This window comes from Zalophus californianus, chromosome 16, assembly GCF_009762305.2.
Source record: "Zalophus californianus isolate mZalCal1 chromosome 16, mZalCal1.pri.v2, whole genome shotgun sequence".
Lineage (NCBI taxonomy): Eukaryota > Metazoa > Chordata > Mammalia > Carnivora > Otariidae > Zalophus > Zalophus californianus.
The window spans coordinates 46103946-46129275 of NC_045610.1; the positions used below are offsets into that span (position 1 = coordinate 46103946).

A 25330-nucleotide genomic window follows, 5' to 3' on the forward strand; every position below is an offset into this window, starting at 1 on the left:
TAGCTTCCTCAGATCATCTGTACTGGCTTTTTTGGTAGCTAGTCCATCACTTGTTTGAAAGAGAGGTGCTAAAATTTCCAGTTATGATTGTTGTATTTTCTATTTCTCCCTTAAATTTTGTTAGTTTTGTTATGTATTCTTAGACTTATTTGGTTCATCTGCATATATGATTGTTACATCTTCCTGATGAATTGACTGGCAGAGAATACCAAATATATCATTTTGTAAGAAAAATCACTTTTTCCTCTGAGTACAAGTTGAAAATTGATTCTCCATTCTATGGATGCCTGACACTTTATTTACCACATGTTAAATATTGACCCCTAAGTGTCTGCTCAATATCAGCAAGTAACACTTCATGTCCAATATCATATGGGCTGTACTAGGTTAAATGTTCCTGTGCTTGGGCGCCTGGGTGGCTCAGTTGGTTAAGCGACTGCCTTCGGCTCAGGTCATGATCCTGGAGTCCCGGGATCGAGTCCCGCATCGGGCTCCCTGCTCAGCAGGGAGTCTGCTTCTCCCTCTGACCCTCTTCCCTCTCGTGCTCTCTCTCTATCTCATTCTCTCTCTCAAATAAATAAATAAAATCTATAAAAAAAATTTAAAAAAAAAATAAATAAATAAAATAAATGTTCCTGTGCTTTATAGCCATATTCTCTGTAAAATGATCAAAAGAACATGCTTCCATTTCTGATAGAATAACTTAAAGTGTGCATCTGAATACATGTCAAAAGCTTCTTCTTTTCATACTGAAATGGAATATGACAATCTGAAGATAATAGGAAGTATTTTTTCTTAAATTGAAAATTATTAGCATTTCCCATTCTCATAGCTTTTATCATTTCTATTTTTCTCCTAGGAAGTAGGGTTGATGATAGCAACCTAGGCACTTTTCCAGGAAACATGAGGATGGATATGTCAGGTAAAGGATTTTATAAGATTCTGAAGGACCTGTCGGTTGAAGGTGACATATACATACACATGGTATACATGGTTCTGTGTTCTGAGAAGTCTTTTTATTAATGTCAACTTCTTATATATAAAATTCATATTTAGAACCATAGAAAATGACAAAAGTAATAAAAAATTACCTTAAATGTTATGCTTTAGGTTTCCCTCCTTGAGAATAAATTTTATGGTTTCTAAACGTTTCATTTGGAGAGTGTGGAAGAAAGAAGGATATGTATTTGCTATGTTAGTACTTTAGATCTAAACTTATATTTATAGAAATACTTTAGCAATCTTTCCTCCGTATCACTGATTCAAAAAACACTAAGATCCCACAATGTTCTATGTATTGTGCTAAACACTGAGAATATAGAATTTAATGAGACATGATTTGGCCCTTCAGAAGATTATAATACAGTAGGAAAGCAGATTGACCCTTCCATGGCCATGCCAAGTATCCAGAAAACAGAACAGAGACATCCCAAGGTTCAGAGCAAGTCCAAAGACCCAGAGAACTGCTCCCTCAGGGTAGGGTCCTAAACTGCCACCATTACCATGTAGACCCAGTCCAATAGGTCGAGAAAGGCCTGGCACACAACATTCTGTAACTTAGATTTTTTTTTTCAATTTTTCCTCCCTTCCCCTTTTAAAGTGCTAGTCTGCACTTTGAAGATAGAATCAAGACATTAACAAAAATCAGCCTCTCTGAAGAAAAGCATTTCTAGAACAAATGTAGCTATATTTCACTGCCTTTATATAGCTCAAAGTAGGACAAAAATTTATGAAATACAAGTTCTCTTTACAATGTTAAAAAGCTGGATTTTCAACCTTATAAATAGAAGAAGCACTTTATGCATAGGGGTATGATGCATTATTGTTATTTAAAGAAACAACGACAAATCCTTTAACTTGCAAATCTAATCAAAATATAATCTAAATGTTGAAAATAGTAGAACAACCCAACCACTAAGCAATTTGCCTACTGTTTTTATATGATTATAAAGTGTGAAAAAAGTCCTTATCTTGTCCCCCCTTTTGGGGATGTGATCATACACGAGACAGGCAGGCACAAGGTTAACAAAGGGGGGTGGTGAGGGAGCGATGGGAACCACAGCTAGGACCAGACAACATTCCACAGGCCAGGGGAGCGTGGGAGAGGAGAGGCCTAACTGACACCAGTAGGGGACCGGATGTGAAGGAAATGGGACTAAATGCCTCTGTGACAACAGAATCATACAGGGGAGATGGGGGCTCATGTCCCTGACCCCCGAGTTTGCACAGGAGTGGGAATAGAGGTGAAGTGGTCCTAACACAGACTTGATAGAACAGGACAGGTAGTAAAAGCATTCCTAATAGAAATGCTAGGGTAGGGGGGTATGCACATGATGTGGTAGGACACAGAAAAGAATATGAAGGAGCAGCTTCAGCCAGGTAGGTTACTGTAGTTAAGGGGTCAAAACAGAGTCAAAGGAGTCAAAACATCATTATGATAATGTCTGCTCTGATCCTCATTTATTTTTAAATCTTCATGCCGGCATTCACTGACTGACCTCCCTTTGCACTTGGCATTTTATCTTGCCATCTGTACTGGCCCTTGCTGTGCACCTCAGCTCAACTATCAGGTGCTTGGGGCTTTTGGCTCTTCTCACTAACCCCTGTTCCTTTCACTGGGTCAAAAGAAATGTTTTGCTATTTGATGCTATTCTGGGACTGTGGAAAATTTGGTGGCTGTCGCAGACTCTCCTGCTGAGATGCCAGTGGTCCCATTTCTTCTCTACTTTCCCCTTGCTGTAGTTTCTCAGCAAGGTCTGTATGTCCTGCTGCCTTCCAGGGCTCCCAGTAGACTCTCAATCACAGACCCTGTTTTTCTTGGTGGTTTTGCACAACTGGAAGAGGCAGCTTACTAAAATGAATGGCTTTAAAAGTTTTGTTGGGCAGGGCGCCTGGGTGGCTCAGTTGGTTAAGCGACTGCCTTCGGCTCAGGTCATGATCTCGGAGTCCTGGGATCGAGTCCCACATCAGGCTCCCGGCTCAGCAGGGAGCCTGCTTCTCCCTCTAACCTTCTCCCCTCTCATACTGCTTCTCTCTCTCTCTCAAATAAATAAATAAAATCTTTTAAAAAAAATAAAAGTTTTGTTGGGTAACAAGGAAAAAAGATGACATACCCCCATCTCCTTACATCAGCAGAATGAATGTCTTTTTTTTTTTTTGAGAGGTAAAGGATTTTTATTTATTTATTTATTTTTATTATAAAATTTTTTTATTATGTTTAGTTAGCTAATGATGTACTATATGCTGGTCTCTCTCTTTTTTTAAGATCTTATTTTTAAGCAATCTCTATACCCAACATGGGCCTCGACCCCTCAACCCCGAGATACAGCCACACACTCCACCAACCCAGCCAGCCAGGTGCCTCAAATGTGTCTTCTTTTTATCACTGCCTAAAAGGGAGTTCCGAGTTCTGAGTTCTGAAAGATACTACAAAACTTGAATTCTGATTTTTTTTGTTTATTATATATTTCAAAGTGCCTTATTTTGTAACTGATTCATTATCTCTCAGAAACAAGAATCTTCACTGATTCTTGATAGCTTTCTTTTTTCCTATTCCTTATGTTTATTTGGAATTAAATTAGATCATATTTAGGACAATAAATGCAACCTCCCTAAATTGCTATGTTTACATTAATAATTTTATAACATTCACTATAATTATAAATATTTACCTTTATGACCTAATTTCGTGTTTTACAGCTGATAAAAAAGTGAACAAGAAGAATGGGATAAGAGATAGGCGGTCATCTACTGGTGAGTGAAAAATTTGTTAATTAACTAATTCATTTATTTAACAGATATTTACTGAATAGGCGATGCTATGTTAAGTGCTAGAGATTTGAATAAGTATAATAAACTTTTTAAACTTACAGTACTATCTGTGGCAAATTCTTTTTGTATATTTTGCCACTTTTTGGAAAACAATGTGTATTAAATTGTTTCCAGTGAATTTAGTCAAGAAAAACTAAACCCAAAATTCAATGAAGAAAGCCAATTTGCATTTATCAGTCAAAGTCAATTATTTATCTGGCCCCAAGGAGAACTTCTTGAAGAAAATATAGGAAAATAATTTTGTGACCTTAGGGTAGAAAAAGATTTCTTAGACAGGTGGCCAAGAGTTTTAAGCATGAAATTTTAAAAATGATTAAATTGGATCTCATCAAGATAAATAACTTCTTTTTCTGAAAGACACAGTTAAGAAAATAAAAGGCAAGACACAGACTGGGAGAATATATTTGCAAAACGTATGTGACTAAGGACTGATACCCAGAATATCAAGAACAACTCAATCATAAGAAGACAAACCAATGAAAGTGGGGAAAAGATTTCAGTGGACATTTCACAAAAGAAGATATATATCTTGGCTAATTGAATTTAAATAAAAAAAATCCTGTGGAATTTTTATGTACACAACCAGATTGTGTAAAATGATGGGAAAAAAAAGAAGATATATAAATGGCCAATGACTACATGAAAGGGGGCTGAACATTATTTGTTATCAGAGAAATGCAATTTAAATCATTAGTACATACTGCTATTCATCCCTTAGAATAACAAAAATTAAAAAGATCGACAAGGGGGCGGAGCAATGGTGGAGGATTAGGAGACCTGGGTTTCGCCTGGTCTCAGGAATTCAGCTGAATAGGGATCAAACCATTCTGAACACCTATGAACTCAATAGGAGATTGAAGAGAAGAATAGCAACAACTCTCTGAACAGAAAATCAACCACTTTCTGGAAGGTAGGATGCGCAGAGAAGTGAATCTGAGGTGATATTTGGGAGGAGAGATGGCGGGGGAGGGGGCCTCCGTTGGCCGCTTCTGGCAAGTGATAGAGCTGCGGAGCACAAAATCGGAACTTTTAGAAGTTGGCTCCGCTGAGGGACGTCACTCCAGTGGCTAAGCAGGAGGTGGAACCCTCGCAGGACAGTGTGGTCTCAGGACCCTCGGGGTCACAGAAAGACCGGGGGGTGCCTGAGTGCAGCAGAGCTCCTACGTATCAGAGCGGGGTAGCCTGCTGCAGAGATGGAGCCGAGGCATAGGCTCTCAGCTCGGGGTTGCCATAAACCGTGATCCGCAGCCCAGTCGGGCCCCTGCTCCTCCAGCAGGGACCCAACAAGCGGCAGAGCCGGGGAGACTCTCCTTCCTCCCCCGGGAGGAGCGGCGCGGGAGCGCACCGCGGGGATCTGCTGGGTTTGGAGACTCCACACGGGGTCCGGTGCCAGAGATAGAAATGCTCGGTCACAGGCCGGGTGAGCACGGAGTGTGGCCGGAGACCGGGAACACGGGAGTGACTGCTTTTCTCTGGGGGTGCACTGAGGAGCGGGGCCCCGAGTTCTGAGCTACTCCTGGTGGAGATTGGGAGGCCCCATTTTGACTCTGGTCCTCCAAAGCTGTACCGAGAGCTTGGAGGGAACAAAAGCACCGGAGAGCAAACCTGAGCAGATTGCTTAGCCCAGAAGGACAAGGGCGGGGCAATTCCGCCTCCGGCAAAGACATTTGGGAACCACAGCAACAGGCCTCTCCCCCAGAAGATCAGCATGAACAGCCAGCAAGCCAAGACCAAGTTTACCGATCAAGGAGAACGGGAGAACTCCAGTGCTAGGGGAATACTGCACATAGAATTCATGGCTTTTTTACCATGATTCATTAGTTTTTCAAAGTTATTTTTTTAACTGTTTTTTTCTTTTTTTGAATTTTTCTTTTTCCCTTTTTCAACCAACATCTTATCAATCCCTTTTTAAAATTTTTTTTTATTTTTCATTTTTTAGAGTCATATTTTATCCCTTCATAGTAGTTACCCTTATTTTTGGCATATATATATATATATATAAGTTGTTCTCTCTTTAAAATTTTGAGATACAGTTTCTGCTAACAGATCAAAATATACCCTAAATCACTAGTATATGGCTTTGTTCTAGTCTCCTGCCTGATCACATTTTCTCCCTTTTCTTTTTTCTTTTTCTTCTTTGTTTTTTAATCTTCTTCTTTCTTCTTTCAAACAACTTCTTATCTTATCAATTCCTTTTATAAAATCTTTTATAATTTTCATCTTTACAGTCATCTTCCATCCCTTCATTGTATCAACCCTTATTTTGTACATATATAAGTCTTTCTTGCTTTAAAATATTAGGAGGCACTTTCTTTTAACAGACCAAAATACACCCAAAATCTAGTGTGTGGCACTGATCTATACACTAGTCTGATCGTATTTGATCGTATTCTGTTTTTTTGTTTTCTTTTGTTCTGTTTTTGTTTGTTTTTATCTTTTTCTTTTTTCTTTTTTTTTTCCTCTTTTTTCTTTCTTTCCCTTTCTTTTCCCCTGGTTTCAGGTCTTTTCTGATTTGTATAGAGTATATTTGCTGGGGACGTTGTTAACCTGTTAGCATTTTGTTCTCTCATTCATCTATTCCCCTCTGGACAAAATGACAAGATGAAAAAAATCACCTCAGCAAAAAGAACAAGAGGTAGTACCGTCTCCCAGGGACCTACTCAATACGGACATTAGTACGATATCAGACCTAGAGTTCAGAATCATAACTTTAAAGATACTACCTGGGCTTGAAAAAAGCATGGAAGTTATTAGAGACACCCTTTCTGGAGAAATAAAAGAACTAAAATCTAACCAAGTCGAAATCAAAAAGGCTATTAATGAGGTGCAATAAAAAATGGGGGCACTAACTGCTAGGATAAATGAGGCAGAAGAGAGAATGAGCGATATAGAAGACCAAATGATGGAAAATAAAGAGGCTGAGAAAAAGAAAGAGAAAAAACTACAGGATCACGAGGGCAGGATTCGAGAGATAAGCGATACGATAAGATGAAACAACATTAGACTAATCGGGATCCCAGAAGAAGAAGAAAGAGAGAGGGGGGCAGAAGGTATATTGGAGCAAATTATAGCAGAGAACTTCCCTAATGTGGGGAAGGAAACAGGCATCAAAATCCAGGAGGAACAGAGAACCCCTCTCAAAATCAATAAAAATAGGTCAACACCCCCACATCTAATAGTAAAACTTACGAGTCTCAGAGACAAAGAGAAAATCCTGAAAGCAGCTCGGGAGAAGAGATATGTAACCTATAATGGTAGAAACATTAGATTGGCAACAGACCTATCCACAGAGACCTGGCAGGCCAGAAAGGGCTGGCATGATATCTTCAGAGCACTAAACGGGAAAAATATGCAGCCAAGAATACTATATCCAGCTAGCCTGTCATTGAAAATAGAAGGAGAGATAAAAAGCTTCCAGGACAAACAAAAACTAAAGGAATTTGCAAACACAAAACCAGCCCTCCAAGAAATATTGAAAGGGGTCCTCTAGCAAAGAGCCTAAAAGCAGCATAGATCACAAAGGAACACGGACAATATACAGTAACAGTCACCTTACAGGCAATACAATGGCACTAAATTCATATCTTTCAATAGTTACCCTGAATCTAAATGGGCTAAATGCCCCAATGAAAAGACACAGGCTCAGGCTATCAGATTGGATTAAAAAACAAGACCCATCCATATGCTGTCTGCAAGAGACTCATTTTAGACCCAAAGACACCCCCAGATTGAAAGTGAGGGGGTGGAAAACCATTTACCATGCTAATGGACACCAAAAGAAAGCTGGGGTGGCAATCCTTATATCAGACAAACTAGATTTTAAACCAAAGACTACAATAAGAGATGAGGAAGGACACTATATCCTACTTAAAGGGTCTATCCAACAAGAAGATCTAACAATTGTAAATATCTATGCCACTAACATGGGAGCAGCCAATTATATAAGGCAATTAATAACAAAAGCAAAGAAACACATTGACAACAATACAATAATAGTGGGGGACTTTAACATCCCCCTGACTGAAATGGACAGATCATCTAAGCAAAATATCAACAAGGAAATAAAGACTTTAAATGACACACTGGACCAAATGGACTTCACAGACATATTCAGAACATTCCATCCCAAAGCAACGGAATACACATTCTTCTCTAGTGCCCATGGAACATTCTCCAGAATAGATCACATCCTGGGTCACAAATCAGGTCTCAACCGGTACCAAAAGATTGGGATCATTCCCTGCATATTTTCAGACCACAATACTTTGAAACTAGAACTTAATCACAAGAGGAAAGTTGGAAAGAACTCAAATACATGGCGGCTAAAGAGCATTCTACTAAAGAATGAATGGATCAACCAGGAAATTAAAGAAGAATTTAAAAAATTCATGGAAACCAATGAAAATGAAAACACAACTGTTCAAAATCTTTGGGATGCAGCAAAGGCAGTCCTGAAAGGAAAGTATATAGCAATACAAGCTTTTCTCAAGAAACAAGAAAGGTCTCAAATATACAACCTAACCCTACACCTAAAGGAGCTAGAGAAAAAACAGCAAATAAAGCCTAAACGTAGCAGGAGAAGAGAAATAGTAAAGATCAGAGCAGAAATCAATGAAATAGAAACCAAAAGAACAGTAGAACAGATCAACAAAACTAGGAGCTGGTTCTTTGAAAGAATTAACAAGATTGATAAACCCCTGGCCAGACTTATCAAAAAGAAAAGAGAAATGACCCAAATCAACAAAATCATGAATGAAAGAGGAGAGATCACAACCAACACCAAAGAAATACAAACAATTATAAGAACATATTATGAGCAACTCTATGCCAGCAAATCAGATAACCTGGAAGAAATGGGTGCATTCCTAGAGATGTATCAACTACCAAAATTGAACCAGGAAGAAATAGAAAACCTGAACAGACCCATAACCACTAAGGAAATTGAAGCAGTCATCAAAAATCTCCCAACAAACAAAAGCCCGGGGCCAGATGGCTTCCCAGGGGAATTCTACCAAGCATTTAAAGAAGAATTAATACCTATTCTCCTGAAACTGTTCCAAAAAATAGCAATGCAAGGAAAACTTCCAAACTCATTTTATGAGGCCACCATTACCTTGATCCCAAAACCAGACAAAGATTCCATCAAAAAGGAGAATTACAGACCAATATCCTTGATGAACATGGATGCAAAAATTCTCATCAAAATACTAGCCAATAGGATCCAACAGTACATTAAAAGGATTATTCACCATGACCAAGTGTTATTTATCCCTGGGCTGCAAGGTTGGTTCAACATCTGCAAATCAATCAACGTGATACAACACATTAACAAAAGAAAGAACAAGGATCATATGATCCTCTCAATAGATGCAGAAAAAGCATTTGACAAAGTACAGCATCCTTTCTTGATCAAAACTCTTCAGAGTATAGGGATAGAGGGTACATACCTCAATATCATAAAAGCCATCTATGAAAAACCTACAGCGAATATCATTCTCAATGGGGAAAAGCTGAGAGCTTTCCCCCTAAGGTCAGGAACGCGACAGGGATGTCCACTATCACCACTGCTATTCAACATAGTATTAGAAGTCCTAGCCACAGCAATCAGACAACAAAAAGAAATCAAAGGCATCCAAATCGGCAAAGAGGAAGTCAAACTCTCACTCTTTGCAGATGATATGATACTGTATGTGGAAAACCCAAAAGACTCCACCCCAAAACTGCTAGAAACTCATACAGGAATTCAGTCAAGTAGCAGGATATAAAATCAATGCACAGAAATCAGTGGCATTCCTATACACCAACAACAAGACAGAAGAGAGACAAATCAAGGAGTGGATCCCATTTACAATTGCACCCAAAACCATAAGATACCTAGGAATAAATTTAACCAAAGAGGCAAAGGATCTGTACTCAGAAAACTATAAAATACTCATGAAAGAAATTGAAGAAGTCACAAAAATGGAAAAACGTTCCATGCTCATGGATTGGAAGAACAAACATTGTGAAGATGTCAATGCTACCTAGAGCAATCGACACATTCAATGCAATCCCCCTCAAAATACCATCCACTTTTTTCAAAGAAATGGAACAAATGATCCTAAAATTTGTATGGAACCAGAAGAGACCCCGAATAGCCAGAGGAATATCGAAAAAGAAAAGCAAAGCTGGCGGCATCACAATTCCAGACTTCCAGCTCTATTACAAAGCTGTCATCATCAAGACAATATGGTACTGGCACAAAAACAGACACATAGATCAATGGAACAGAATCGAAAGCCCAGAAATGGACCCTCAACTCTATGGTCAACTAATCTTTGACAAAGCAGGAAAGAATGTCCAATGGAAAAAAGACGGTCTCGTTAACAAATGGTGTTGGGGAAATCGGACAGCCACATGCAGAAGAATGAAACTGGACCATTTCCTTACACCACACACAAAAATAGACTCCAAATGGTTGAAAGACCTAAACGTGAGACAGGAGTCCATCAAAATCCTAAAGGAGAACACAGGCAGCAACCTCTTCGACCTCAGCCGCAGCAACTTCTTCCTAGAAACATCGCCAAAGGCAAGGGAAGCAAGGGCAAAAATGAACTATTGGGATTTCATCAAGATAAAAAGCTTTTGCACAGCAAAAGAAACAGTCCACAAAACCAAAAGACAACCGACAGAATGGGAGAAAATATTTGCAAATGACATACCAGATAAAGGGCTAGTATCCAAAATCTATAAAGAACTTATCAAACTCAACACCCAAATAATAATCCAATCAAGAAATGGGCAGAAGACATAAACAGACATTCTTCCAAAGAAGACTTCCAAATGGCCAACAGACACATGAAAAGGTGCTCAACATCGCTCGGCATCAGGGAAATCCAAATCAAAACGTCAATGAGATACCACCTCACACCAGTCAGAATGGCTAAAATTAACAAGTCAGGAAACGACAGATGTTGGCGGGGATGTGGAGAAAGGGGAACCCCCCTCCTACACTGTTGGTGGGAATGCAAGCTGGTGCAACCACTCTGGAAAACAGTATGGAGGTTCCTCAAACAGTTGAAAATAGAGCTAGCATACAATCCAGCAATTGCACTACTGGGTATTTACCCCAAAGATACAAATGTAGGGATCCGAAGGGGTACGTGCACCCCGATGTTTATAACAGCAATGTCCACAATAGCCAAACTGTGGAAAGAGCCAAGATGTCCATTGACAGATGAACGGATAAAGAAGATGTGGTATATATACACAATGGAATGTTATGCAGCCATCAAAAGGAATGAGATCCTGCCATTTGCAACGACATGGATGGATCTGGATGGTGTTATGCTGAGTGAAATAAGTCAATCAGAGAAAGACATGTCTCATATGACCTCACTGATATGAGGAATTCTTAATCTCAGGAAACCAACTGAGGGTTGCTGGAGTGGTGGGCGGTGGGAGGGATGGGGTGGGTGGGTAATAGACATTGGGGAGGGTATGTGCTATGATGAGCGCTGTGAATTGTGCAAGACTGTTGAATCACAGATCTGTACTTCTGAAACAAATAATGCAATATATGTTAAAAAAAAAGAAGAAGAAGAAGATAGCAGGAGGGGAAGAATGAAGGGGAGTAAGTCGGAGGGGGAGACGAACTATGAGAAATGATGGACTCTGAAAAACAAACTGAGGGTTCTAGAGGGGAGGGGGGTGGGGGGATGGGTTAGCCTGGTGACGGGTATTAAAGAGGGCACATTCTGTGTGGAGCACTGGGTGTTATGCACAAACAATGAATCATGGAACACTACATCAAAAACTAATGATGTAATGTATGGTGATTAACATAATAATAAAAAATTTTTTAAAAATTTAAAAAAAGCATTAGATAGGAAAAAAAAATCGACAAGACCAAGTATTAGCAATAATATGGAGTAACTGTAACTCATACAATTGCTAGAAGGTATTCTAACTACCATGGAGATCAGTATGGCAATTTCTTAAAAAGCTGAACATAAATTTACCATAAGACCCAGCAATCCCACTAGTAGGTATCTTTCCAAGGTAAATCAATATATGTGTTCACAAAAATATTTGTGCATGAATATTCGTAGCAGCTTTATTCATAATAGCTAAAAATTGGAAACAATCCTAATGTCCATCAACCAATCCATGGAGGGATAAACAAAGTTTGGTGCCTGTTCTTAAAGTTGCATTGATTAAAGGGGGAAAAGAAATATATAGGCAAAAAATATAAGTGAAAATTTGATTTGGAGTTTAGGGGTATTATATTAGAGAAGGTGCTTTCTGAGGACTAAGTGTGCTCTTGGTCAGTTTTCAGAATATTAATGCAAGTGATTGTGCTGCTTTTAAATTCTACCCCAGCAGCCTGGTTGATTTGGTGGAATAGAGCAAGTGTTGATTTAGGAATCTGATAGCTACAGTTTTCTGTCTCATACTAACTTTGTGACTTTAGGCAAATATCCTAACTTTTCTGAGGCTCAGTTTCTTTGTGTGTGTTTTTTTTAAGTCATAATAACTTTACAGAAGATTGAGATATAGTATATGAAAGCACCCATCCCACTACATGGCTTGGTAGACACTTTTTAAATTCAGTTTTCCTTCCTTCCCTGAGTGAAAGAGAGATTAGAGAGGTTAAGAGGTCAGATCAAAATGATGGGTTTGGAGGAGAATACTTTTAAATCTTTAAGTTTCTGTTCTAATGCTGTCAGTAGAGTTTAACATCTGAGTACTCTAAAAGAGCATTGTACCATTTGAAGAATACTCATTTTTTCGCGTTTTTATGATGTGGGGAGGGAGGATAGAAATACAACTGTAATAAAAATCATGGGAAATTGTTGATTTCCTATGCTCTGTTTCACAATTAAGAATTTCATATTCTGTTCTTGAATCTCATTGTGATCTCTGTAATTTGTACCTCGTTTTACAGCTGACGGAAATGTTGAACCCAATAAACTAATGAATAAGTGAAAGCTGTTACATGTGAGAAGTTGATGTAAAACTGAGATACTATGCTTTCAAAACATATTTTTGCAACAGACTAATTTTGTGATGATAAAAACCATGCAAAATCTCAGAAAAAAATCTAGTTCTAGAGTAAGAACGAAAATGTCTTCCATTTTCTGAATCCATATACAGTGCAAAGCACTTGATTAGATTGATTCCAAGACCATCTTTCACATCTGGGAATGTTCAGAAAGCACAACTAAAAGATGGAAAAGGAAATGAATGAAAGTGCACTGTATATCCTTCCCACATTTCCCATTCATTCCTGTATTCTGACACAGCCCCATAATACTACTGAAACTTCTCTCACGGCACCAGTAACTTGCCATTTGCCTGTTGCATTAGACATTATTCACTTTTTATTGGCGCTTTCTACTGTCTTTTATATTCGTGATAATACTAACCTTCTTCAAGTTATGCTCTTTTGGCTTTTCTGTGTTTTTCCCTCTGACCTGGATCTGCTCATTCTCTGATTTTCATTTACATACTCTCTCTGGATAATCTCATCTCTCTCTCTGTGGTTCAATCTGTCATCTATATGCTTGTGACTGTAAGTCTGTATTTCTTGTATAGTCTTCAGACTGGTATATCCAAATGCCTGCTAGACAGTTCCACTTGGATATTCCATGGGAGGCTTCTTTTTTCTCAACACATTTAAAACTGAATTCACTATTTTCCCACCTAGTCTCCTGGTCCTGTATTCTCAATCTCATTTGTGCTGTCATTGTCCATCTAGTTACCTAAACTAGATATATGGGATTCATTTTTGAGTCCCTCATTTCCTGTCACCCACTATCTGGATTATCACCTAATTTTGTAAGTTTTACATTTATAGAAACCTAAATTTAAAAATCACCACACACAGTTGAGTAGATGGATAGATTTGTGACAAACCAAGTAGAGTAAAATGTTAAATAGTAGAATCTAGATGGTGGACATAAGGGTGTTTATTGCACAATTCTTTCAACTTTGCTCTATGTTTACAAATTTTCATAATAAAACATTGAAAAAAATCCCACATATAAATCCATCAATGTCTCTCTGTCCCTGCTACCACTGCCATATTTTAGGTCAATCTCAGAAAACTAAGAATTATGCAATTAAAATGAGCCCAAATAATGATATGGAATGATGGAATTTAGCTCGTTTCTGGTTTATTGTTTTATAATTTTTGAATGAATCTGCTTTGTATCTCAGTTATGCCTTATTTTATAGCTAAAGGGAAGACTGATCTGAAAACACTGATGGATACAGTGCAAGATATTACAGGTCAGTGAGAAGTTACTGTAAATTTGAGATCCCAGTTCTTTAAACTATATTTTTTCTATGATAAATATTTTACTGAAGTATGAAATACATTATTACTATATCATATAATCATGTGAGTCCAGCTTAAGAATTACTGCAAAGCGAACATATCTATTTAACTATCACCTGGTTAAGAAATAAACATTATCAATAATCCAGAAGATCTCCTATACCACTTCACAGTCACTTCCTCCATACTCTCTGGTGGTAACTGCATCCTTTAGTCTGGGACCACAGATTAGTTTCACCTGTTTTTGAAATTTGTGTAAATGGAACCATATGATTTGTGTTCCATGATGTCTGACTTCTTTAACATTATAGTACATGTTATTCTCTGAGATTCATCCATATTGTTGCATGTAGCAGCAGTTTGTTAATTTTCATTGCTTCGTGTTATAAAATCTACTAAATTATCATCAAAGAGATCTTTAGAGAACCTGCCGTAGTGGCTGAAATGATTTCTAACTAACTCATTCTACCTGAATACATTGCTGTGCAATATTCCACTGTATAAGTATACCACAATATACCTCTCCAATCTACCATCACAGCACATTTCCAGGTTGGAGCAGTTATGAAGAACATATTGCTATGAATATTTTGTATATGCCTTTTGGTGAACATATGTGCATAATTCTAGGCCATATACCTAGAAATGAAATTGCTTTGTTATAGAATAGGATTGTGTATACTTTGTTAGATATTGTCAATCCATTTTCTAAAGTAGTTGTACCATTTTATACATCAACCAACAGTATATGAGTTTCAATTGCTTTACATCCTTGCTAATACTTCTCTCTTCTCCATTTTAGCCATTTTGGTGTGCATGCTGTAGAATCCCACTGTTACAGTTTGCATATCCCTAGTGTTTAATGATGTTGAGTACCTTTTTCATGTTTATTGGTTATTTGGATACTTCTTTTGTAAAGTTCCTTTCATGTCTGTTACCTGCTTGTCTGCTTGGATGTCTGTGTTTTACATATTGAATTTTTAAAAATATTTATTTTTTAAATTCAAATATAATTAGCATAAGGTGTTATATTAGTTTCAGGTATACATTATGGTGGTTCAACACCTCTATATATTACTCACTGCTCATCATGCTAAGTGTACTCTTTAATTCCCATCACCTATTTCACCCATCCCCCACCCACCTCCACTCTGGTAACCATCAGTTTGTTCTCTATAGTTAAGAGTCTGTTTCTTGGTTTACCTATCTCTCTTTTTTCTGTTTGTTCATTTGTTTTGTTTCTTAAATTACACATATGAGTGAAAACATATGATATTTGTCTTTCTCTGACTTTCTCTTTTTCACTTAGAATTATAGTCTCTCTCTCCATCCATGTTGCAAATGGCAAGATTTCATTCTTTTTATGGCTGAATAATATTCCATTATGTGTGTGTGTTTGTATGTGTGTGTATCACATCTTCTTTATCCATTCATCACTTGATGGACACATGGGCTCTTTCCATAATTTGGTTATTATAAATAATGCTGCAGTAAACATAGGGGTGCATATATCCTTTTGAATTAGTGCTTTTGTATTCTTTGGGTAAATACCCAGTAGTGTGGTTACCGGATCATAGGGTAGTTCTATTTTTAATTTTTTGAGGAACCTCCATAATGTTTTCCACAGTGGCTTCACCAGCTTGTATTCCCACCGACAGTGCATAAGGTTTCTTTCTCTCCAGATCCTCGCTAACAACTGTTGTTTCTTGTGTTTTTGATTTTAGCCATTCTGATAGGTGTGAGGTGATATTTCATTGTAGTTTTGATTTGCATTTCCCTGATGAGTGATATTGAGCATCTTTCCATGTGTTGGCCATCTGTATGTCTTCTTTGGAGAAATGTCTGTTCATGTCTTCTACCCATTCTTTAATTGGTTTATTTGGGGTTTTTTATTGTTGAGTTGTATAAGTTCTTTATATATTTTGGATACTAACCCTTTATTTGATATGTCATTTGCAAATATCTTCTCCCAGTCCATAGGCTGCCAACTTCAATCCTTTTGAATTTGTTGAGACTTGTTTTGTGGCCTAATGTGATCTATTCTGGAGAATGTTCCATATGCACTTGAAAAGAATGTGTGTTCCACTGTTTTTGGATGGAATGTTCTAAATATATCTTTTAGATCCATCTGGTCTAATGTGTCATTCAAAGCCACTGTTTCCTTGTTGATTTTCTGTCTGGATAATCTATCCATTGATGTAAGTGGGGTGTTAAAGTCCCCTACTGTTATTGTATTACTATTGATTTCTTCCTTCATATCTATTAATAGTTGCTTTATGTATTTAGGTGCTCCCATGTTAATGTCTAAATATTTACAATTGTTTTACCTTCTTTTTGGATTGTTCCTTTTATCATTATGTAATGTCCTTATTGTCCCTTGTTACAGCCTTTGTTTTAAAGTCTGTTTTGTCTGATATAAGTATTTCTACCCCAGCTTTTATTTTTTCACTTCCATTTGCATGATAAATGTTTTTCCATACCTTCACTTTAAATCTGCATGTGTCTTTAGGTCTGGAATGAGTCTCTTGTACACAGCATATAAATAGGTCTTGCTTTTGTATCCATTTCATCACCCCATGTCTTTTGATTGAAGTTTTTTAGTCCATTTACATTCATAGTAATTATGATAGGTATGCACTTATGACCATTTTCTTACTTGTTTTATGATTGATTTTGTAGTTCTTCTTTGTTCCTTTCTTGCTCTGTTCCTTTGTGGTTTGATGGCCTTCTTCAGTGATATGCTTGAATATCTTTCTCTTTATTTTTTGCATTTCTATTACAGGTTTTTGATTTGTAGTTACCATTAGGTTTATATATAATATCTTATGCATATAGCAATCTATATTAGTTTGCTCGTTGCTTAAGTTTGAACCCATTCTAAAAGCACTAAATTTGGGGCACCTGGGTGGCTCAGTCATTAAGCGTCTGCCTTTGGCTCAGGTCATGATCCCAGGGTCCTGGCATCGAGCCCCATGTTGGGCTCCCTGCTCAGCAGGAAGCCTGCTTCTCCCTCTCCCATGCCCCCTGCTTGTGTTCCCTCTCTCACTGTCTCTCTCTCTGTCAAATAAATAAATAAAATCTTTAGAAAAAAAATAAAGCACTAAATTTTTACCCTGCCCTACATTTTATATATATAATATCATACTTTACATCCTTTTATTTTGTGAATCTCTTGACTGATTTTTATAGCTATAATTGATTTTACTGCTTTTGTGATTTAACCTCCATGCTGGGTTTTTTTGTTTGTTTTTTTAAAGATTTTATTTTTTATTTATTTATTTGACAGAGAGAGCCACAGCGAGAGAGGGAACACAAGCAGGGGGAGTGGGAGAGGGAGAAGCAGGCTTCCCGCTGAGCAGGGAGCCTGACGCGGGGCTTGATCTCAGGACCCCGGGATCATGATCTGAGCCAAAGGCAGACGCTTAATGACTGAGCCACCCAGGCGCCCCCATACTGGTTTTATAAGTGATTAATCTACTACTTTTGTTATGTTTGTATACACTTGTGAAATATTTTCCTTTCCTAATTTTCTTGCTCTTGATTATGGTCTTTCCTTTCCAAAGAATTCCTTTTAACATTTCTTGTGAGGCTAGTTTAGTGGTGAGGAACTCCTTTAACTTTTGTTTGTCTGGGAAACTATCTTTCCTTCTATTCTGAATGATAGCCTTGCTGTATAGAGTATTTTTGGTTGCAGGTTTTTTCTTCTCAGCACTTTGAATCACTCCCTTCTGGCCTGCAAAGTTTCTGCTGAAAATTCAGCTGATAACTTTATGGAGTTTCCCTAGTATATAATTGTTTTCTCTTGCTGCTTTTAAAGTTCTCTATTTACCACTATTTTTTGCCATTTTCATTATTATATGTCTTGGTGCGGACTTCCTTGGGTTGATTTTGTTGGGGACTCTCTGTGTCTCTGGATTTGTTTCCTTTCCCAAATTAGGGAATTTTTCAGCTATTATATCTTCTAATAAATTTTCTGCACCCTTTTCTCTCTCTTCTTCTGGGATCCCTGTAATGCTATTGTTATTATACTTGATGGTGTCACTGAGTTCCCTTAACCTATTCTCATTTTTTATTATTCTTTTTTCTTTCTCCTGTTCAGCTTAGTTGCTTTCCATTACTGTCTTTCAGCCTGCTGATCTGTTCTTCTGCTTCCTGTAGTCTATTTATTTCCTCTAGAGTGTTTTTAATTTCAGTTATTGAGTTCTTCATCTCTGGTTCTTTTTTATATTTTCTATCTCTTTGTTGAAGTTCTCACTGAGATCCACTGATGGTAAAAATGTCAAAGTTAAGCCACTCTGGTTTTTAAAGCCAAATGTTATGGAGATTTGTCTTCACAGTGCTGGTTCCTTATGTCTAGGGTGCCTGGTATGAGGTCTAGTCCTCTCCCTTGTCTGTGCTTGTGGTGTCCCTCCCATTTGTCATTAGTCTTGCTGGGAGTTTGGTTCCAACCACATCTCTGCCTTCCTACCATTTTTTTTTCAATGTAACCTCTTCTCTTCAATTAACTGTGGAGGGTCTGTGCTACCAGTCTTCAGGTCATTTTCTGAGTTAGTTACACTGATGTGTGGATGTATATAGGTGTATCTATGGGACAAGGTGAGCTTAGGATCCTCCTACTTCACCATCTTCCCTGGAAGTCCATGTTGAATATTTTATTTATTGTCTTTTATCTATAGTTTTTTATGTATTCTGGATACACATCCATTGCAGGTTTTATAAATTGTAAATATCCTACTGTGTATTTTGCCTTTTCACTAGTATTTTATCTTCTTTTTTTTTTGACAGAGAAAATATTTTTAAAATTATTCAGTCCATTTGGTGTATTTCAAAAGGTATAGCACTTTTCTTCATTTATCAGTGAAAGAAGTTAGAAATGAACTTCAAAAAAATAACAGCAAATGGCAAACAAATTTCCTTGAAAATCACAGTCACATATATAGCACATCCTAGAAAAGAGGAGGGGTAAAACAGGTTCCACCCACTTTCATGAGTTTCATCAAGTACTGGACCTACTCAAGGGCGGAGAGCAAGGCAACTTTCAAAGTATGTTATTGAGGCATTTACTATACTCCTTCCTAAGAGCACCAGTTGGGGAATAAGTGTTCTAAACTAGATCTAGGAAGTGGAATGTGAAATCAATCCATCCTCCTCCCCTTAAGGGCTGTCCAATGGTTCATGAATTTAAAAAACATTACTAAATGAAAACAACCCCCCCCACACACACATTTTCTCTCTCTCCACCAAAAAAGAAAAAAAAACCCCAACCTAGATGTTCCATGTTATTCTCCAGTGTAGATGGAGCCTGGGAGCAGCTTCAACAACACAAATCAGTCTATTACAGAGTCATCACAAGCATGCCTTGCTTTTAAACAAAAAAATACTTTTGAAATGACAAAACAAAAACCAGTACTAATCACTTTTCTGACAATACACAATTATTCAGATTGACTAGTATTGAGGGGGGAGGGGTACCATATCCATAGATCTTGTCTCACATGAGTGTATGTGGGTAGGTGCAGGGCATTGGTCATTACTGCAAATACAAATTTTAATTTTTCATCTTTAGTTTGATTTAACATTACTTTTAGTACGATGCTGACACCAGCTGTGCAAAAGGACTCTGGAGAGATGTTCATAGCAGTGTACACCTGTGGCTCTCTGGTTCTGGAGGCTCCAGGCAGCCAGTATTGCCTGGTCAAATACATTCTTTAAGGCTTTCTGTGCTAGTGCAGAATACTCCACATACTTGACCACCTTCAGGTCATGGGCCAGCTTTTCAGCAGTCTCTGGAGTGACAGGCTTCTGTTTGTTCTTGGCAAGTTTCTCAATCATAGAGGACTCATCTCTAAGATCAATTCGGGTCCTGACCAGCAAGAAAGGAGTCTTTGGACAGTGGTGAGTTATCTCAGGCACCCACTTTTCCTTCACATTTTCAGATGAGGATGGAGAGACCACTGAAAAACAGACTAGAAATACATCTGTTGGTGGATAACTCAGTGGTCGTACTCTGTCATAATCCTCTTGCCCTATAGTGTCAGAAAGTCCAACAGCATATGGCTCTCCACCAATCATAACTGTGACTGCATAGTTGTCAAAAACAGTCAGCACAGGGGCACCTAGGTGGCTGTCAGTTGTTAAGCATATGCCTTCGGTTTGGGTCATGATCTCTGGGTCCTGGGATTGAGCTCCCTTTCAGCTGGAGTCTGTTCTCCCTCTGCCTCTGCTACTCCCCTATGCTCATGCGAGAGCTCGTGCTCTCTCTCTCTCTCTCTCTCTCTCTCGGATACATAAATAAAATCTTAAAAAAAAAAACGGTACATACTCAGATGGAAATTTGTTCATTGTGTAGAATATCAGAAGACACATTTTACCAACAGCACCATCATCCACAACAATGCACTTTGATTGTCTCCACTTTAAATATTTCAAGTTTGATGGTGACCTCAGCTTCCCTGCCAGGATGCTGGCAGCAGTGCACAGGGTCTCCTGTGTATTTTATCTTCTGATGAACAAAAGTTTCCCTTTCACATGTAATTGAATTAGTCAATCTTTTCTTTTATAGTTAGAGTGTTTGGGGGCTTGTTTGAGAAATCCTTGCATACACTAGGGTCATGAAAACTTTTCCTATTTTATCTTCTGGGAGTTTTGTTATTTTCCTTTCACATTTAGATCTATAATCCACTCAGAATTGATTTTTCTATATGATATGGAATAAGGGTCACTATTTTGTTTCTTTTTTTTATATTCAGTTAGCAAACATATAGTACATCATTAGTTTTTGATGTAGTGTTCAATGATTCATTGATTGTGTATAACACCCAGTGCTCATCACAACATGTGCCCTCCTTAATACCCATCACCCGGCTACCCCCTCAGCCCACCCTCCTCCCTTCTGTAACTGTCTGTTTCTAAATGGATATTCAGCACTATTTATTGACAAGATGATCCTTTCCCTACTTTAATGTAAGGCCAACTAAATGTGTTGCATATATCTGGGCTTTTCATTCTTTTTGTTTTTCTTTGGTCTATTTGTTGGTCCATAGCTTTAATATGTCTTGGTATCTGAAGCGTAAATCCTCCAAATTTGTTTTATTTCCTTAGGCTTCTCTTGGCTATTCTTGGTGATGTCCTTTTTGTCATTAAAAATATCTGTTATTTGTGCTTTCTCTCCTTTTTTCCTTTGTCGGTCTTAATGCAGGCATTTACCACTTTTGTTAGTCTTCCAAAACCCAACATTGGCTGTATTCATTTTATTTAAAGTTTGTTTTTCACTTTAGTAATTTCTGCTTTTGTCATTATTTTTCTTCTCCTTTTGGGGGCTTTAATTTGCTGTTCTTTTCGAACTTCTTGAGATAGAACCTTGGGTTATTGATCTTTTCATCTTTTCTACTATATGTGTTTAAGGGTGTAAATTTCCCTCTGAGTACACCTTTGCAAGTTTTAATATGTAATATTATTATTGTTACTCAATTCAAAATATATTCTAATTTCCAGTGTGGTTTTTTTTTGGACACATAATTTATTTAGAGAGGGATTCTTTAATTTCCAAACCTAGAGGATTTTTCTATTATCTCTTCCTATTGATTTCTAGCTTAATCTCATACCCTATTTTAAAGTTATTTGTACCAATCATCTTTATTATTCTAATAATTTTTAAATTATATGAACCTTAATTGTGAAATATTATTTTATAACCATCATTATGGGAACATCTCTTTTACCAGTGTTAAAGAAATACTATTCATTCTCTGTGTCTGCCAATTGACTGCTTGTTGTTTAGCAGATATCATTATGCCTTATTTCTCTTTAATAATTTGAAATTATGATATTTAAAAAATGTTATCTTTTTCTACTTCTTTTGTTTTGAAGGAGGAGAAGTTGACTTCAGTGAGCTGGATAATGTCCTGCAAAAAATGGGGATAGAGCCCTCACATAAAGAACACTTGGAGCTAAATAAGTCACTTCCAGTTAATGGTGGGCATTTCAACTATCAGAATCGTCTTCAAGAGAGTTCATATTGCCTGCAACAGAGTTAATATAGTCATAAAGGGAGTTTTTCAGAATTGCAAGTATCGGGTAGAATCTTCAGGGAATTAGGGTTATATCCTTAAATTATTTTATTATCGAATACTGCTTATTTCAGATCATTTATAAGTTAGAGTTTAAAAATAGCCATAATTTTAAGGGTGATTATTTTTAATATATAGGAATACATAAATTTCCATTTAAAACATGTAAATCAAGAGGCTCATCAATCATAATTCTTGCCATTTAGAATAAGGAATATTAATAGTTATTTTTCATTCCATTGAGATGCCTTTGGTTAAGACCTCTAGGAAACAGGAGGAGGAGGAGGAGGAGAGATGTAGAGCTATAATAGGAGAGGGAAAAAAAGGTGGACTCAGAAAAAATACAACATATGGAAGTGTTTTGCTTTGGCATGGTAGGTATTAATAATTGTCTCAGGTGCTAAAGAATTGATAGATTTACCATATATATTAAGAATTTTGTTAACACTTTTTATTATTTCTAGAAGATATTAGGTAAATTTTAGGAGCAAATTATTTTATGCTCTATATTTCTGAACTTAGATATTTGGTATTATTTTAGCATGTCTAGATATTTTCTCTATGACCTAAATTATGTGTTTCTTCCATCTACAGCTAGTATAAATGTATATAAAAATAGGTTGCTGACTTGTCCAAAAGATATAATAGGTGAGTAAGATGCAAATTGAGAAGTCAGATTGAGACTCTTGTGTTTTGCCTTTTTTCTTATTAAATATTGCTTCCTGCCATTCTCACATATATTTCCATAATTAGTTTTAATATATATGTTTGTATTGATGAAATAATTTTGTTTTATATTTAAAAGATGTTCTAAATATTTAGGTTTACCTCAACTTTGGATGTGGAAATAATAAAATGTAGGCCTAGCTATAAAAGTTTGATAGTATATCTTGAAATACAGTGACCAAACTCAACTTGATTTGTATAGATATTTATATGAAAAACTGTTAGATTTGCTGTTTTGCTGCCAAAATTAACCTGAATGGTTTCTCAGCCCTATTTCAATGTATTGTTATGCAAGCTTATCTTCAATATTAGATGTATCAGATATAAATGAATGGATTAATTTTAGTCCATTAATGACTCTCTTTAAACACTTAAATGTCCTTAACCTCTTTTTACAATGAAATTAATAACTACTATACATAGGAATTAATATTATATTTTGACTTTTATTTTAATTTCCTCAGGTCTTTCTTTTTTTATAGGGTTGCAGGTTGATGACCATGACCTTGACTCTATTCTTGAAAACATGGCAATCAAACTTACAGCTGAGGAACTTAATGATCTTACTCCAACTCTACCAGTTGATGGTGAGTGATTTAGGTATCATTGTACCTTCCTGAAAAGGAAGGTACCTTCCTGAAAATTTGGGTTTTGAGGCTGATATTTTTTATAGGACTTATGTAGCTGAAATAAGAATGATTTTTTCTCTTAATATAATAATCTAAAGTTGGTACTTTTTCACTATTCATTTATTCAGCAAATATTTACTGAGCACTATATGTCAGGTGTTATGCTAAGCGCTAGAGATAGAATGGTGAATAAAAATAAACATAGTCCTTGACCTAAGGAGCTTAATGTCTAGTATATCACAATTCTTAGTATTCTAGTTGAAGCTGAGAATGTTGCTTTCACAGGAACAAGGGCTACAGGGTTTCAGCCAATATGTATGACATTTTTCCTAGTTATATATAGGCCGTATCCTTGGACCAGATTTCATGATTCAAGGTCAGAATTATAGATATTAAAGAAAATATTAATTAGGATTGAAGTGTGATGAATCATAAAGTAATCCCCACTTTAAATAAACTGAAATAGAATATGTTTAGCTGGGTACAATCCAATGAGATCAAGAAATATCACCTAGAAACATTTTACTGAATACTGCCTCTTACACGTAAATATGTTTTTTTCGTATGATTCAAATGCTATTTAGTTGTATCTTTGCCATGGGTTTCCATACCCTTCTAATAGGGTGAGGTTTTTTTCCAAAAGATATTTTTTATTAAATCATTCCTTAATTTTCTAGTACTGTTGTGTACCAATGAAAAACATGTAGTTAGTTTTTTATTTGCTTATTTTCTTTATGCTTTTAAGTTTTATTGGGATATCAGGAAAAGATAATTAGGTGAAGCTATCAATAATTGCCAGATAAGGTAATTTTTAGCTTCTCACCTAGTTTAGTTAGTTTAGAAACTCACCTGGGGATGTCAGATAAAAGGCAGAGTAAGAGCCACCAAAAAACTCTCTCTTCCATAAAAGCAGTGAGAAAACTGGCAAAAATTATCAAAATTAACATTTTTAGGACTGGACATTAACCAAAGGTTTGCTGCAATCTGGGGAGCATTTTTTTAAGAAAAAAAGACTGAATCTCTGTAAGAGTAATAGGCTCTGTGATGTTTTAACTTGCCATATTCCCATCCCCTGTCTTACAGCTCCATAATAGTCTTGAAAAATAACACTCTATATTTGCAGTGAAAACTAGTAGCCTGGAAGCCACTGGAGGGAACAGTGGGGATGCTGGAGCTCTTTCAAAGCCTTATTCCCTAAGAATTGTCATTATCTGGTCTGTTTGGTGGTTCTTTGGAGTGAGGCTTTATATCTGTCGCCCTTCATGTATGAATTAATGAATGGAGAATTAATGAGTGTGGAAAGATGAATCAAGAGATGAACTGAAATAAGCAGAAAAGAATAAGAAAAAAATAATTATTTGGAGTAATAAAGAACTAATAGCTATTGCTGCAATGGTAGAGTAATAATTAGTCACCAGCCATTCTGAAAGGGACACTGATTAAAGAGAAGAACAGAAAGTACATTAGTAAAAGATGTGAGATGAGAATTCTGGTCTTTACTAATTTTTTTTATTATGTTAATCACCATACATTACATCATTTGTTTTTGATGTAGTGTTCCATGATTCATTCTTTGCATATAACACCCAGTGCTCCATGCAGAACGTGCCCTCTTTAATACCCATCACCAGGCTAACACATCCCTTCACCCCCCTCCCCTCTAGAACCCTCAGTTTGGTTTTCAGAGTCCATCGTCTCTCATGGTTCATCTCCCCCTCCGATTTCCCCGCCTTCATTCTCCCTCTCCTGCTATC

The 25330-nt window shown here is 36.9% G+C and overlaps 1 protein-coding gene and 1 pseudogene across 2 annotated transcripts in view; one reads left to right on the forward strand and one right to left on the reverse strand.

Annotated features, from left to right (window-relative positions):
* Positions 1-25330, forward strand: part of EFCAB13 (EF-hand calcium binding domain 13) — a 314516-nt gene that overhangs the window by 170848 nt on the left and 118338 nt on the right. For both annotated transcript variants that reach the window (XR_003515406.2, XM_027568521.2), the window contains exons 38-43: positions 860-922; positions 3700-3753; positions 14050-14103; positions 22022-22126; positions 22816-22869; positions 23430-23534. Coding sequence is in view for 1 of the 2 variants with exons in the window: in XM_027568521.2 (XP_027424322.2) it covers positions 860-922; positions 3700-3753; positions 14050-14103; positions 22022-22126; positions 22816-22869; positions 23430-23534 (435 nt within the window). In the remaining variant the exon portion in view is untranslated. The remainder of the gene's footprint in view (positions 1-859; positions 923-3699; positions 3754-14049; positions 14104-22021; positions 22127-22815; positions 22870-23429; positions 23535-25330) is intronic.
* LOC113939802 lies at positions 19785-21942 on the reverse strand (annotated as a pseudogene).